At 40.3% G+C, this 14,782-nt stretch overlaps 1 protein-coding gene across 10 annotated transcripts in view; it reads left to right on the forward strand.

Moving 5' to 3' along the window:
• Positions 1-14,782, forward strand: part of gab1 (GRB2-associated binding protein 1) — a 231,108-nt gene that overhangs the window by 87,218 nt on the left and 129,108 nt on the right. The window contains exon 1 of one of the 10 annotated variants that reach the window (XM_078539432.1): positions 940-1,054. The exons of 8 other annotated variants lie outside the window; for them this stretch is intronic. Coding sequence is in view for 1 of the 2 variants with exons in the window: in XM_078539387.1 (XP_078395513.1) it covers positions 4,406-4,435 (30 nt within the window). In the remaining variant the exon portion in view is untranslated. Of the gene's footprint in view, positions 1-939; positions 1,055-4,329; positions 4,436-14,782 lie in introns of those variants that run through there. One more of the 10 variants, XM_078539387.1, reaches the window with a different exon arrangement.

Raw genomic sequence — 14,782 nt, forward strand, 5'->3', positions numbered from 1 at the left:
CCGATTAACTGCAGTGTAACTCCCACACATTAGTTTCTTTACTTGGTCCAGAGTCTCAAGCAGGGTAATGCCATCAGACTTGTATCTCATTTATATTGTAGCTCTACTTGTGAGACAGTGCTGCAATATCAGTGAGTGACTTGAGTTACCACCAGTGGTGGGAAGCATTACGCCACAAAATGGTGGTGCCAGGTTACTGTCATGCAAAATTGCAACGGCGACAGTTGTACCAACTAGGTGTGTGCTGTTATTCTAGTCTTTGTCACTGTTGTGCTGTGCTCTATAAATGAACCAAACTTGAAACATGGGGAACCAGTTCATATTGAGTGGCAATGATTCTGCAAGATAAATTTGGTATTGAGATGAATCAACAAAATATCTAGATTTTTTTTTAAAATCATGTGGTTGACTACAAAAAGAACCGTAAAATTTTGTTGCACAAAAGGCGGCCATTTGATCTTGTCTGTCCCAATTCTTCTCTAGAGCAACCCAAAGGTAATCCTACTCTTTGCTCATTCCCTGTAGTCTGCCTCAAGTATTTGTCTAATCCTCTCTTTGAAAGGTGTGTTGCAACTGATCCCGGTGGCGAAGTATTCTATGCTTTAATAATCTCTCTCATATTTCTCATTACATCTCTCATTCTTTTAGTAACAGTTTTTAAATTGATTTCACTATCAGTTTGCATTTGAAATAACAATTCTGTGTTGTTGCCTATGTAGCTTTTCCTTTAGTGGGGGAGGGGAATACGTTCTATTGGGCGTGTGGGAAGGCAGCAATGATTAGTGGTGGTCTCTTCGAGGATGAGGGACTGAAGCTGATTCTGGATGGGATGATGGATTTATTTTTACATAGCCATGGTTGATCTGAGTGTTCTTCTGCAGCTGGTGACTGTTATTTTCAGACTATTGTGTCTACTTCCTGTGTGTCAAAGGTCTTTGGAGGAGGGTGGTGTAAAGATGAGAAGCTGGCAGGAAAGTGACCAGACTGCATGTCGCAGGGCAGGCTCAACCGCAGGAACAGCTGGTGCATCGACTGAATTCACAGGCAACAAAGGGTAAAACTATGGTGAAAATAACTTCACAAATTGCAGATAGACTTTCAATCGAAACGTTCCTGTTGAGTTGAGTTTTTGTTTTGCGATCTGAAGCATTAACAGGCAGCTTTCCCCTGAAGTCAAGCTGAAGTAGGAGATGCTGCGTGAAAGTGAGAGTCCAAAGCTTGGGGCGTGATTCCTGCAGCTGCAGTCATGTCAGCGTGCCCTAGTTTTCTCTTCAGAAGGTGGAAATCCTTTCACTATATTGTAGGGAATGTACAGTTATTAGCAAGATACAGTGGTCAGTTTAAAAAAAAAAAGATTGCATAAAGAAACTTGAAAGAATTATGATGTTTTCTGTAATGTTGTTTCTGATAAATCCATTATACATTTGTCTTTGAAATCATGAAAGTTCACATAATGATTGAGATTCGGACACTAGTTAACAATGATTGCTGGTAACGTGTAAAACAAATACAGTCTGATAAAACTGTTCTACCTTGGGAGTTCAGCGTGTTAAAGTATCTTTGAGCAGCAAGTCTAACTTTACTTTAACAAAAGTAATTGAACAAAGCTTTTAGTGCTCACTTTTCTAGTAGATTTTCTGATTGTTAATTTTGTGCATTTTTTCTATTTTAAAAAAGTTTTTTTTTTCCTGCCAATTAGTTTTGTTACTGCATGCTTTTGTTTTTAAACTTGGACTCCCTAGTATGTATGGATTATGTGCCTGAGGTCCAGGCTATTAATGAATTATAGTAATTTCAGATTTTTTTTTTTCTTGTAGCTTTCCATTGGTTAGTATTTCACTTGGCTGCAACAACTGGAATGGCGCTAGATGAGTCTTTGTATGAAGTGAAATCAGTTGTGAAGTGTGTGCTCCAGAAATCTGTTGAATGAGAGCCATTTGGTGTACTTTTTTGTTCTTGAATCACAGTTTTGTTACGCTACTATTAGATTGTCTTATAATGCTTCAAGCAAATTGATGTAATGGGGCGGGAGTTTTGGGCTATTTTTGTAATCCCCTAAAATTGGGATTGACGGCGTTGAGACCAACAAATGTAAAAATCCTTTGAAAACAGGAAACTCAGCCACTGTGTGTGTGTGTGTGAGGAACAGATGATCAGGATGATAGCCAGCTGAGTGGAAACTTCCAGTGAGCCTGTTTTTTCCTTGTTTTGCTCAGTGCACAACTGAGCTTCCTGGAAAACTCACAAAAAAACTTTGGTCTGATCATTTGAATTTTGTGTAGCCACACATGCAGTAAATAGTTTCCCATTGTGTTCTGAACTGCCGTCACAGTAGTGCAAACAATATTGTTTTTTTCCCTGATGGTTCAATTTACCTTATTTCCTAAACCCAATCAATCATGTTGTCTTCCATTTGTCTTAGAATCACAATGAAGAAATATTTCAAACATATGTTTTGGGAAGGAAAAATTGTAAAAGATGTGGTTAATCCGTAATTTGCATATTATATTAAACATTGGTAATTGACATGATACCTCACATGTAAATGGTAAAAAAATCATTTTGGTATTATTTAAAGTGCCAAGGGTGTGTTAATAGATCATATCATGCTTGACCGGTCGTTACTACATTGCACTGATGGGCTCTTATGTAGAATCCTCTTGCTCCCTTTGTTCCTAAATATGGTAGAGCTGATCAGTTAAAATTTAAATGTTGGCTCAGTGCAGAACATTTAGCCCCAAAACTCAAATTGTAAGAGATTTTGGCCAAGATTTTCACATCAAAATAATGGTGAGGCTAATGGCACCAGCTGCTGTTTTTGAACAAATGACACTGCAACTTCAGGCAAGTATCAGCTGCATGGTTAAACTCAGACATCCAAAGGTGTGGTCCAGGTTGCACCACCCAACCATTAGCTTAATGAAAAATGGCATCTTGCTGTCTAGCTCACCATTGAATTGCATTGAATGGTGTGAATTTGTTGTATTTATGCAGTAGATATGAACTAAACTCACCTCAAAGTTAGATCTTGTCTGCTTAAGTGTTAAGTACCCATTTAATTACATGTTAAGTGCCAATCAACCTCTCTGGCACTGAAAATTAACTTTATTACAAATGTGAGTCTTATTTCTTTAGATATTAATTATTGGAGATTTTAAAAATGTATATTTTTGCTTTTCTATTCTCTTTTCTCTCTCTCTCTTAATCCCCATTCTCTCTTTTCTTCTGATTTGGCATTGAATTCGCCTTCATTAATTCACACTTTTCCTCAGACCATCTGCAATTTATTTCCTAATTGTTAAATCTGATTGATTAAGGAGAAACACCATTGTTTGCCTTGTTCATTCAGGTCTCAAATGCCCTTTTCTCTCAATGTGCCATTATTAACTGGCACTTCCAACAACTTTTTTTAATTCATTCACGGGATGTGGGCTTTGTTGGCTGGGCCAGCAATTATTGCCTATCCCTAGATGCACTTGAGAAGGTGGTGGTGAGCTGCCTTCTTGAACCGGTGCAGTCCATGTTAGGAAGGGAGTTCCAGGATTTTGACCCAGTGACAGTGAAGGAACGGCGATATATTTCCAAGTCAGGATGGTAGCGACTTGGAGGGGAACTTCCAGGTGTTGGTGTTCCCATCTATCTCCTGCCCTTGTCCTTCTAGATGGTTGTCATGCAATAAAAAAAAGAAAACCTGAATGTGCAAAGGTATTTCTGTCTAACAACAGATGCCATTAGATGCCCTGCTACTGCAACTTTGTCCCAGTACCTTTTTGTTCCTGTTTAAGTTTGGGAGCTGAAGTTTCATGGATTCAAATCCCACCACTGGGCTTGAGCACAGAGCCTAGACTAACAATTCAGTGTATTACTAAAGAAGTGATGCAGTGTCAGAGACCATGTCTTTCAGATCATCCATTAAACTGAGCCCTGTCTATCTACAAAACAAGATCCATGGCACTATTCGATGACAATTGGGGGAGTTCTTTGACCAAAAGCTATCCGTTAGATAATGTTAGCTGCTCAGATTAACTGACCATTTCTGTCGTTGCTGTTTGTGCAAGCTTGCTGTATGCAAATTGTTGCCACATGTGACTAGAGAAGTGACTATTATTCAAAAGTAATTAACTGGTTGTCAAGTGTTCTGGGACTTTCTGACAAGTTGAAGTGCTTTATTTTTACATTATGAGTTAATTATTTCTGAGGTTAAAGTGGTTAATTACAATTTAATTACAGCTGCTGAACTAGATTGTAAAAATGTTTTTTCTGTTTTATTTCCTGTTTATATCGTTCTGTGGGGCTAAAACTTTGGAGCTAGTTGCTACTACATCCTGTTCTAGTTTGGGCCTGGCTACCTGGTGAATTTCCGCCTTTGTTTACCACTTTTCCCCCACTTGAAGATAGCAGCCTAATGTGTCATGAGCAGGACAACTCATTTATGGTGAATAAACAATTGAAATTTGGTTTTATTGGGAGGTTCAGGAATTTTATGATGTCTTGGGAAAAGATAGCAGCCTAATGTGTCATGAGCAGGACAACTCATTTATGGTGAATAAACAATTGAAATTTGGTTTTATTGGTGTTTTCCCTTAGAATTGCAAACAGGTGACCTCCTTATAACAGTAACATTCGGAATCGGGAGTGATTGTGTGGCTGTTATTGATAATCTGTTAATTACAGGTGCAATGCTGTAACCCCTAAATGGCCATAGGCAAATGGGAAGTGGAATAACAAAACCAGTCCTTAGAGAAATGGATGAAGATTGTTCAGGCTGAGGGCAAAGATTGGAAGGTGTTGCTGTCATATGTAGCCATGTATAGAACAACCCCACACACGAGATGGAAAAGAGCCCAGCTGAGTTGCTATTTGGATGCAAAATACACACCAAAATGCCAGATGTGAGGAACATCAGTGTCGATCCAGAGGTTTGAGTTCATGACACAGAGAAAAGGGGTGCTGCAAAGTTTCATCCAGACCACTGCAGGGGAGCTAGATGGTCTGATGTGATGCCAGGTGATGGAAGTACTGCTGAGATGGGAGAGTCCAAGTAAGATGGATACAGCATTTTACCTCAAGCCGAACATTATCATCACCAAGAAGGGAAGCAGTGTGACTATGCAGTTGCCAGAAGGAGTACCAGTACTGTATGGCAGAAATTCTTCATATGTCAAAAAGTATCGTGGTGACAAAGACACAGCAGCAGATGAACCAGATGTAGGACCGGAGGTGAAGCTAACATCCAGCAATCCAGAGGCCCAAGCCAGCAATGCTGATGACTGACAGACAACTTGCTATCCAGAAGGAAAAACATTGGTTCCAGAGGGGATGAAGACGTTTCATAACCCTGATGTGATGACCAGAGTCTTTGAGACACCAAGTGGACCACGCCATGAGAGGAGACCACCAAAGCGCTATGAAGGTTCTGTGAGATTTGGTGACAGAACAAGAAACTGAATATTAAATCAGCTGAACACTGGTCTTGTAATTTTTAAGCTCCTGTTTGTGATGTTTGCCACTGCACGAGAAAGTAATTGGATTGGATCCTTTGAGGAGCATCGAATTACATACTGATGATTATCAAAAGGGATGCCATGGTTAAATAGTGAAAGAGAAGTAATAATTCCAGAAAGTGAAATACTGAACAAAAGACTGAAACTATATTGAACAGTGATGCACTGAACTTAGCTGACATTCATAATTGAAGAAATTCATTTGCTCAGTGAGTTAGAGAAATAATGATTTGTTAATTTATTTGTAAAATTTATTGCACTATGTTTAGTAAGGGATGGAGTCTAAGCTACATACATCAAGCAGAAAAATCATGGTCTTATTTTTGGTCTAATAAGGGAAGGATGTCATGATGATGGCTGTGTGTGTGTGTGTGTGTGTGTGTGTGTGTGTGTGTGTGTGTGTGTGTGTGTGTGTGTGTGTGTGTGTGTGTGTGTGTGTGTGTGTGTGTGTGTGTGTGTGTGTGTACTTGAGCATTAGAAACTATACGGAACTCAGATAATATAATGTTAGGTATGCTCTTCTACATTTGGGGTCATTTGACTTGGGAGGAGTTGAAGGTCAGATAACACATATTAGGGAGTTTGCCAGCATGGCAGATTAAATGATGATCTTGCAGTTAAAGCTATGACTTTGAGTGTTATTCTTTCAGTTTGAGATGTGACAATGACCAAGGTGGCCTTCATTTGCACCTTCTGTGTCAGAATGTCATTTAAATTTGTAATTGATGTCATCCCAACCACATGGCCCTATTGCTCAACATGTCAATGGTGTTACATGATGCAGCATTGCATAAAAAAATGTAGAGATCACAGGAAAATATGCACTTGAAGATTCAAACTCAACAATGGATCCTAAATGCATAAACTTCCCTGTATCATAAGATACAACATTAAGCAGATGTTACCAAGGTTTGAATTGAAGTAAACAACAAGTAAATCTACAAGTAAAACAACAAGTGCATCCGCAGTAGTTTTTTTGTTTTTAACAAGTAAATCTTATCTGTGGTGACAGAAGATGGAAACTGGAACATTATAATTGGAATGGCAAAGCTCATAAGCCCTTCTTAGTTTTGAAGCTAACAATGTGATTGAACATTGCCGCCTTTCTCACAATTCATAAACAGGTCCATTTTTACATAATCATGTTGTCATTCCTGTTTTTCTTGCAGTCACTTCACATCACTTACAATTGTACACTTAGAGAGATGGCATTATAGCTCAGTAAGTAATGACTTCAAATACTTACAGGTGAATTTGGAAAATTAGGGAGAAGACATTCTTACCTTTAAAGGATCACGTACAATATAAATGCTTCCATTGTTCTTTCATTCTTTGTATTACTGTGGTTTGTTGCTGCATCATGCTGGTTAGCTAGATTTTAATATGTGGTTTGTGGTTGATGGTATCATGGTTGCAGTGTATGGGGAGTAATTGTATATTGCAGATTGGGTTGAGAGTAACTATCCTGTGCTGATTACTGCTGATTTAATATAAAATTACAATAGAGATGATGCTACCTGATGACAAGAAAGTCCAAAGGAGGGTTCAAATTCTACAGGTTCACATATAAATAGTCGTTTGGTCGTACAGAACTTGACAATTGCTGAAAAAAGAGATATGTTTAAGCTTTTCATCTTGCACTCATCAGGACAGCTTGCAGGAAATACCAACGGCAAAGGGAAATGCAATTTATACTGCATGAGAAGAAAGTGCTGATTAGTTGGCAAGTGGATTCTGATTAGTCATGATTGCCATGTGGAATGAACCAGGGAATGGCTGTCCCCAACTTTTGTTTAGTTGAAAAGGTGCAACACGTGGACATGCTCCTTCTGTCTATAAAGGACACGGTCCTGTGTGAATATATGTGACTTCTAGTATGTATATGTGAGCCACACTGCGAGCCCGATTGAGCATCTTAAATTGGTTTTCAGTGTAATTCTTAGCACAATCAGGATTGTTTAGAGGAATCGCAATGTTTTGAGTTTTGCAAGCACAGGTTGGCTGGGTACAGTCAATAATTTATCTTTTGCATACAGCCAAAGGGACATGCTTTTTGCTCCGATCCACCAGTCATTGGGATGTACAGCCTACCTACCTGGCATCACACCGGCACTGAAATTAATATACCACATTACTCATTTGTGTGAAAGCAGAATGCCTTTTTAGCTTGATGACAGCGTCCTGCTAATGGAGAATACTATCCGAGTTGCTACTGCATAGTAACAGCATGCAACAGCTTGATTTACCAGTTGTTCCAATTTCTAAGAAAATGTCTGAATCTTTATTCATTGAACCTATGAACTCAGCAACTCATGCAGTTGAGTTCCGTTTTACAGGCACCATGTATGCTCAAATAGATGATGTTGCCATGGGATCCCCTCTAGGCCCAGCTCTTGCAAACATCTTTGTCGGTTTCCACGAGAAATGCCTCTTTGATGGAATGACACCTAGCCTCCCACCCCTTGCATATTTCTGACACATAGATGATGCACTTGCTATATTTGAATCTACAGTTGCATGTAAGAACTTTGTTACACACCTTAATGGGCTCCATGCTGCACTCAAATTCACCTTTGAAATGGAACAGTCAAATGAGCTCCCTTTCCTCGATGTGCTGGTTGAGAAATCTGCCAATGGATTCTCTACTGCTGTGTACTGCAAGCCTACCTTCACTCATTACGCGTAGGGATTCCTACAGTTCCATGCGCTATAAGATTGGTCTTATTGGCAAATTTTAAAAGGGCTCGAGCCATTTGCCCACCGTCCAAGCTTGATGTTGAAATAAGGTACGTCCAAGTCATTGCAGGATAATGGCTACCCTGATCAGATCATTGCTCGCTATATATCATACAAACTCGTGAATGGGCCTAGGGCCGCCACTTTCGGCCTTCAAAAGTGCCCGTCTACCTCTGACTACCCTGGAAGGGTAAGATGTCTCAAAAATTTAAGCAACAGGTGAAGTGCATGAATGACAGAGCTCAGTTACCAACCTGTTACTGAATCAGATGGTCATGGTACTTCAGTACAGGTTTAAAAGTTCTGTGGACAGAGAGGCATGGGTAGATTGCATAGGGCCCACATTTTACGTGTTGTGTAGCTATTTTTGGCAACCCATTGAAACCTTCTGTGGATTCCTGAACCCCCGCCTGTCTGAGAACTCCCGTCCAGCCCCACATCATTTCCTGTTCATCCATTACCCTATGCTCAATGACCTACATTGGCTGTCAGTCCCCCAGCACTTGAAATTTAAAATTTATCTCCTTGTATTCAAATCATTTCATTACCTCCCCCTGCATACCTGAAAATCCCTTCCTAACAGCACTGTGGGTGCACCTACACCACATGGACTGCAGCGGTTCAAAAAGGCAGCTCACCACCACCTTCTCAAGGGCAAATAGAGATGGGCAATAAAATGCTGGCTCAGCCAGCAAAGCCCACATCCCACGAATGAATGGAAAAAAAACTTAACTTTTTCCAGGTTTACAACCCACCAAGCAACCTTTGTTCCTCTAACCCTGGCATTCCTGTTCCCTTCACTCCATCATTTACAGAGATGGGGGAAGGACCAAATAAGGGAAGGGGTGGTAATGAAGCGTTTACAGCACAGTATGATTTAAATACAAGGATGAGAATTTTGATGAGGTGTTAGGGGACAATCTAAATAAACAGCGTAATGGATATGGGATAGATACAGCCAATAGAATTTTGGATGAGTTGAAGTACAGCCTGTATCTGCTTGAACAAATATAATGCCGGATCTCAAAGGTTTAAAATCCCTCTTTCTGACAATATATATTGCCTTTATATATATATATATATATATATATATCTGGTGCTAGGGCTGAGCAAACAGTTGGTTCCCATTTCCACATTGAACAACTATCACTGCCAGCAACCCCTGCCCAACCCCCACTGCTTCAATCCTTATATTTGGACAAACTTAAAGAACTTTTTTTGTGGTGAACAAAGTTGTGGGGCAGGGTGAGGGGGAAGAATCACCATATCAGAATATGGGGCAAAGAGGCGGTCTTTAGAAACAAGGGGTGGAATTTTACAGCCCTGTCACGGTGGGGCCAGGGCCGTAAAATGCGGCGAGCCGTTCAGAAGTCCATTGCCTTCGACGGGACCGGAAAATTCTGCCCAAGGTGATGCAACCAACACCCAGTAAGAAGGAAGAAAATGAAAGCAACAAAATCAAAAAGGCTTGGTGAGGGGTTGGAAGGGAGGGCTGAGCCGTGAGGATGACATGAATGCCCGAGAGTTGGTGAGTGGCCCAGGGCTCACCTGTCAGCCTGCCTTGCTCACGCATTCACAGTTCATTCACTCACTCTTTGCGACCCTAACTCTTTGCCTCACTCCAGTCCACGTGCCCAGCCTGGTACATTAAATTCTCTCAGACCCAGCCTCATTGACTTTTGCCTCAATCCACTCCAGTGATGATGTGTGCAGTGACGCACCGCAGTTCTCAAAAGCATTGGTTTGCATATTTAGTCGACTGATAAAAGCAGGTGCCTTTCTTTGCTTCTTGTCCCCCAGGAGATATATGAAATGTATTTTTGACTGGTAAACTTGTATCTTAAATTAAATTCCTTTTCAATTTGATTTTTAGACATTATGATTGTGAAGTGGATAGATAAACTTGAAATCCAAAAGAATTTCAAAAATTATTAAATATTCAGTAGAGAGAGAGAGGGATGTAGACAGTGCGGAAGGCACCCCACATTCTACACATTGATTTCTGGCAGGCCCTTTGCAACCTTCTCCCCTCCTAGGGGTCCACAGACCCAGTTGAGAACCCTTATTCTAAGGGGTAACATGAGGTGAGCTGAGAGTGACTGCCCTTGACGTCAAGGCTGCATTTGACCAAGTGTGGCATCAAGGACCCCTAGCCAAACTGGGATCAATGGGAATCAGGGGGGAAACTCTGCACTGGTTGGAGCCATACCTAGCACAAAGGAAGATGGTTGTGGTTGTTTCAGCTCCAAGACATCACTGCAGGAGTTCCTCATGGTCATGTCCTCGGCCCAACCATCTTCAGCTGCTTCATCAATGACCTTCCTTCCCTAATAAGATCAGAAGTGAGGATTTTCGCTGATTATTGCACAATGTTCACCATTCATGACTCCTCAGACACTGAAGCAGTCCATGTCCAAATGCAGCAAGACCTGGACAATATCCAGGCTTGGGCTGACAAGTTGCAAGTAACATTCACGCCCCACAAGTGCCAGGCAATGACCATCGCTAACAAGAGAAAATCTAACCATCACCCCTTGATGTTCAGTGGCATTACCATCACTGAATCCCCCACTACCAACATCCTGGGGGTTACCATTGACTAGGATTGGAACTGGACTAACCATATAAATACTGTGGCTACAGGAGCAGGTCAGAGGCTAGGAACCCTATGACGAGTAACTCACCTCCTGACTCCCCAAATCCTGTCCACTAGCTACAAGGCACAAGTCAGGAGTGTGATGAAATACTCCCCACTTGCTTCGATGAGTGCAGTTTCCACAACACTCAAGAAGCTTGACACCATCCAGGACAAAGCAGCCCACTTGATTGTCACTACATCCACAAACGTTCAATCCCTCCACTGCTGGTGCACAGTAGCATCAATGTGTGTCATCTATAAGATGCACTGCAGGAAATCACCATCGCTTCTTAGACCACACCTTCCAAACCCATGACCATTACCAGCTGGAAGGACAAAGGCAGCAGATAGATGGGAACACTGCCATCTGGAAATTCCCCTCCAAGCCACTCACTATCCTGACTTGGAAACATATCGTTGTTCCTTCACTGTCATTGGGTCAAAATCCTGGAACTCCCTAAAAGCACTGTGGGTGTACCTACACCATATGGACTGTAGTGGTTCAAGAAGGCAGCTCACCACCACCTTCTCAAGGGTGACTAGGGATGGGCAATAAATGTCAGCCCAGCCAGCAAAGCCCACATCCTATGAATGAATGAATAAAAAAAAGGAAAATGAGTGTTGCCTCCTTCATTTGCAGCAGTGAGTGAATATGCAGCTGTAACATGGTTTTGAACATATCAGCGTCTGCTCCATTAGTTAGCTTTGCCTTTTAAGAAAGTGGTCCATGATACCTTATGTTCACCCTAACCACAGGACAGCCTAATTTGAATTCTGTTAATTTGAAATGACATGCAAATAAAAAACTTCAGTATGAAACTATTAAAATTGCTTAATTCACACTATTGTGTGTTAGAAATTTTAACAAACTGAAAGAAAGGCTTTGAATTTGGCTGTAGGCATTTATTATTTTAAAACTGACTTTGCTAGTTTTGCTGTTTGGTCTTCTTTCGGTTTCTTCTATTTCACTTGGGTTGCCACAATGCTAGTTGATCACCCTTGTCCATCTCCTCCTATTCCTCTGATAATGCCACTGCGTTTGTCTCTAGCCACCTTTCTATCTGCTCTTGGGCCCTCCTTCCTGGCAGTCATATCTCCATCACTCGCCTTAGCACATTCCCCCCCCCCCCCTCTCTCTCTGCAACAAATGACCAAACTATCTCAGTCTCTTCTCAGTTACTTTCTTCGAAGATCCCACAATCTTCACTGACCCCTAGTCTGCTGGTTCCTGATTTTGCCCTTTCTCATTACTCTGTGTTGCTATTTAGTCATTAGCGGCATATTCATTCATCCCAGCAATCAAACCTTGTGATGTGTTTCACTAGTGACTTATTGATACTGTTCCATAAAACAAGGGCAAAAATGCTGCAGTGCTGAGATAAGTTAAGGCTGGAGCAGAGATCTCTGCTACGTCGGTTTGCTAAACCCCGTTTTGGGGAAATGCAATTCCATCACACACCAGTATGACTTGACAGTTCCAACACTACATCTTTACAGCTTCTCTGATTTAAAGTTCCTAAATTAGTACAAGTACTGAATTTTGAGGACAGTTGTATTCACTCTTGTTTACTGATAACTGGATTGTGAATGTCTGTTAAGCTCACACATTTGTTTGAAGACTTTTCTTCCTTTGGTTGGACTCAATTCCAACAAGCGTCTGAGTAAAGGAGGCTATTGCGTCACCCACTCCTTTCCATCCCATTTTATTTAAACTAGGATAGGAAATGGCTTTAAGTTTAGGAAACTGTTGTACCCTTTAATATGTTAGCCAAAGGAAACTTTGTAAAGTATACAAGTGACAGAGTATGGTGCTGGGTGTTAAGTTAATACTTTAATAACAAGGTGTACAGTACTGGATTTATAATCTCTTTAATACAATACATAGACCTTATATGTTTCATATCAAGGCTGGTAGAAATTCAAGGCCATGATTGCTTATCCTGTTTCATTAGCAGAGCCTGTTGTAGCAAAGTGGAGAAGTATTTCCTGATGGTCCTTTTGGAGAATTATTGGTGTTGTGAATTAGCTGACATTTTAGTCTCCTGTTGCTGGAGATGGCTAGAAAAAAAAACTTTGTACAGTGCAGAATCCTGAAAGGTTACATCCAGCTCTTCCAATGTGTTATTTAGTTAAATAGATGCTACTCATGGTTTTGACCCACTTGGACCCAGAAGATGCTAGGTTTTATTCTCTATGTTTGTTTCATTAGTTGATCTAAGCAAGGGTGTGATGAAATTGGCCTTTGCATTGTTGGGCTAGCGTGAAGGAGAAAGATTTATCTAGAATTCCTGCTGCTAATTGCAATACATGATTCCAAAGATGAGAGATGATTCTGCTATATTTGCCCCTATATTGGTTGAATTGCTTGCCTAAACCCATGACGGTTTCTGGTATTAAGAATGCACATTTTGACATATAAGAAGGAAGCTGGTACCCACGATGAGCAAGCCCAGCCCTCCTTCCTCTAGTTATTTCTTTTAAATAAACTATTCATGAGGAAATGTTAGATCTAGACTGTGATAATGAGTATGTTTGTTGTACCTTAATGGTAGATCTCCTTCCAGAGTTGAGTCAACAGGACAGTTCACTACTTGTTTTAAACCTCAAAATACATTAAAATGCTTTTTTATAATGCAGGGAGAGGAAATTTATTAATTAGCCCTTTGAGCTTATCTGTGAAGCAGATGAATCTAAAGGAAGGAATATCAACTCAGGGATGTAAATTGTGGTCACAGGAAAGCCTAGATCCTCCCCCAGCTTAGGTCAGTTGAACCTCTAAACATTTCTCCAATCATTTTTATTTATGCACAGAGGTGTTTTTTGTGCAGGATCCTATCAGTAAGGAATTATGCATTATGTTTAGCTTAAATATATGGGCAATGAGGGTTGCAGAAGTTAAATGTGAAGCATGATTAACAGACTGAAGATACAACAGATTGAAGAAATTCCAAAACAAAAGTAAGTACTGGAAAACATAGATGGTTTGCCAACTGTGAGCAGTTAACCCTACTGGAAAAAAATCATTTGGAGGGAACAGGAAAAAACTGGTCACAGTTATATCTCATATTCTGACCTCAGAAGTAAATTATTGTCTTTCAATGTACATTTTATTTGAAGTTGGGAGGTTGATCGAGTTGTCTAAATCTGGCAAACTTCATTATCTTCAACATAAACTAAGTCGGCCTATTTTAGGTTATCGTGGGGTCATAATTTAGTTTGTTGATTATCCCAATATAATTTTCTACCACTTGTGTGTAGGATTTTTAAAAATCTAAATGCCGAGCATTTAATGGGTTAAAATTCTATAAACTCAGTGAGGGCAGAAGAATGTCTGATTTATAGACGTTCTGGAAATGTTGGTGTCTTAAACATTTAGCTTTCAATAACCATAACAGTGTAAGCTTTTACCAAATGTTTGACCCCTGTCAGTTGGATTCGAAGATCCAAGCGAATTCAGCCGAATAATTCCATGTCAGATGCAATTCACTTACAAACAAGATCTTTAAAAATTGGCCACACAAAAGTTGTGACCTTTTATAGAAATCTTTCACGATAACAAGAATTTAGCACCATTTTGACATTCTGAAGTACTAAAGAATGGAGTTGGCAAGGCAGAGAGCCGAGTTCACCTAACTTTCCAGATTTTAATTTTGGCATGTGGCTTCTACCACTGAATATTATACAAAGCAATCTGAAACCTAGAACCTGTTTAGATTTTTCTTTTATTCAGGGAGTGCTGTCACTGTTATTTTAAAACACTATCTGTAGCTGTCCTGAAATGTGGACAATAAATACAGATAATGCTGGAAATACTCAGGAAAAAAAAGTTAATGTTCCAGGTCAGTGACCCTTCTATTGACCTGAAATGTGCCCAGCTGTCTTCTCTGTCTGTCTGTTTCTCTCT

This window comes from Cetorhinus maximus, chromosome 1, assembly GCF_964194155.1.
Source record: "Cetorhinus maximus chromosome 1, sCetMax3.hap1.1, whole genome shotgun sequence".
NCBI lineage: Eukaryota > Metazoa > Chordata > Chondrichthyes > Lamniformes > Cetorhinidae > Cetorhinus > Cetorhinus maximus.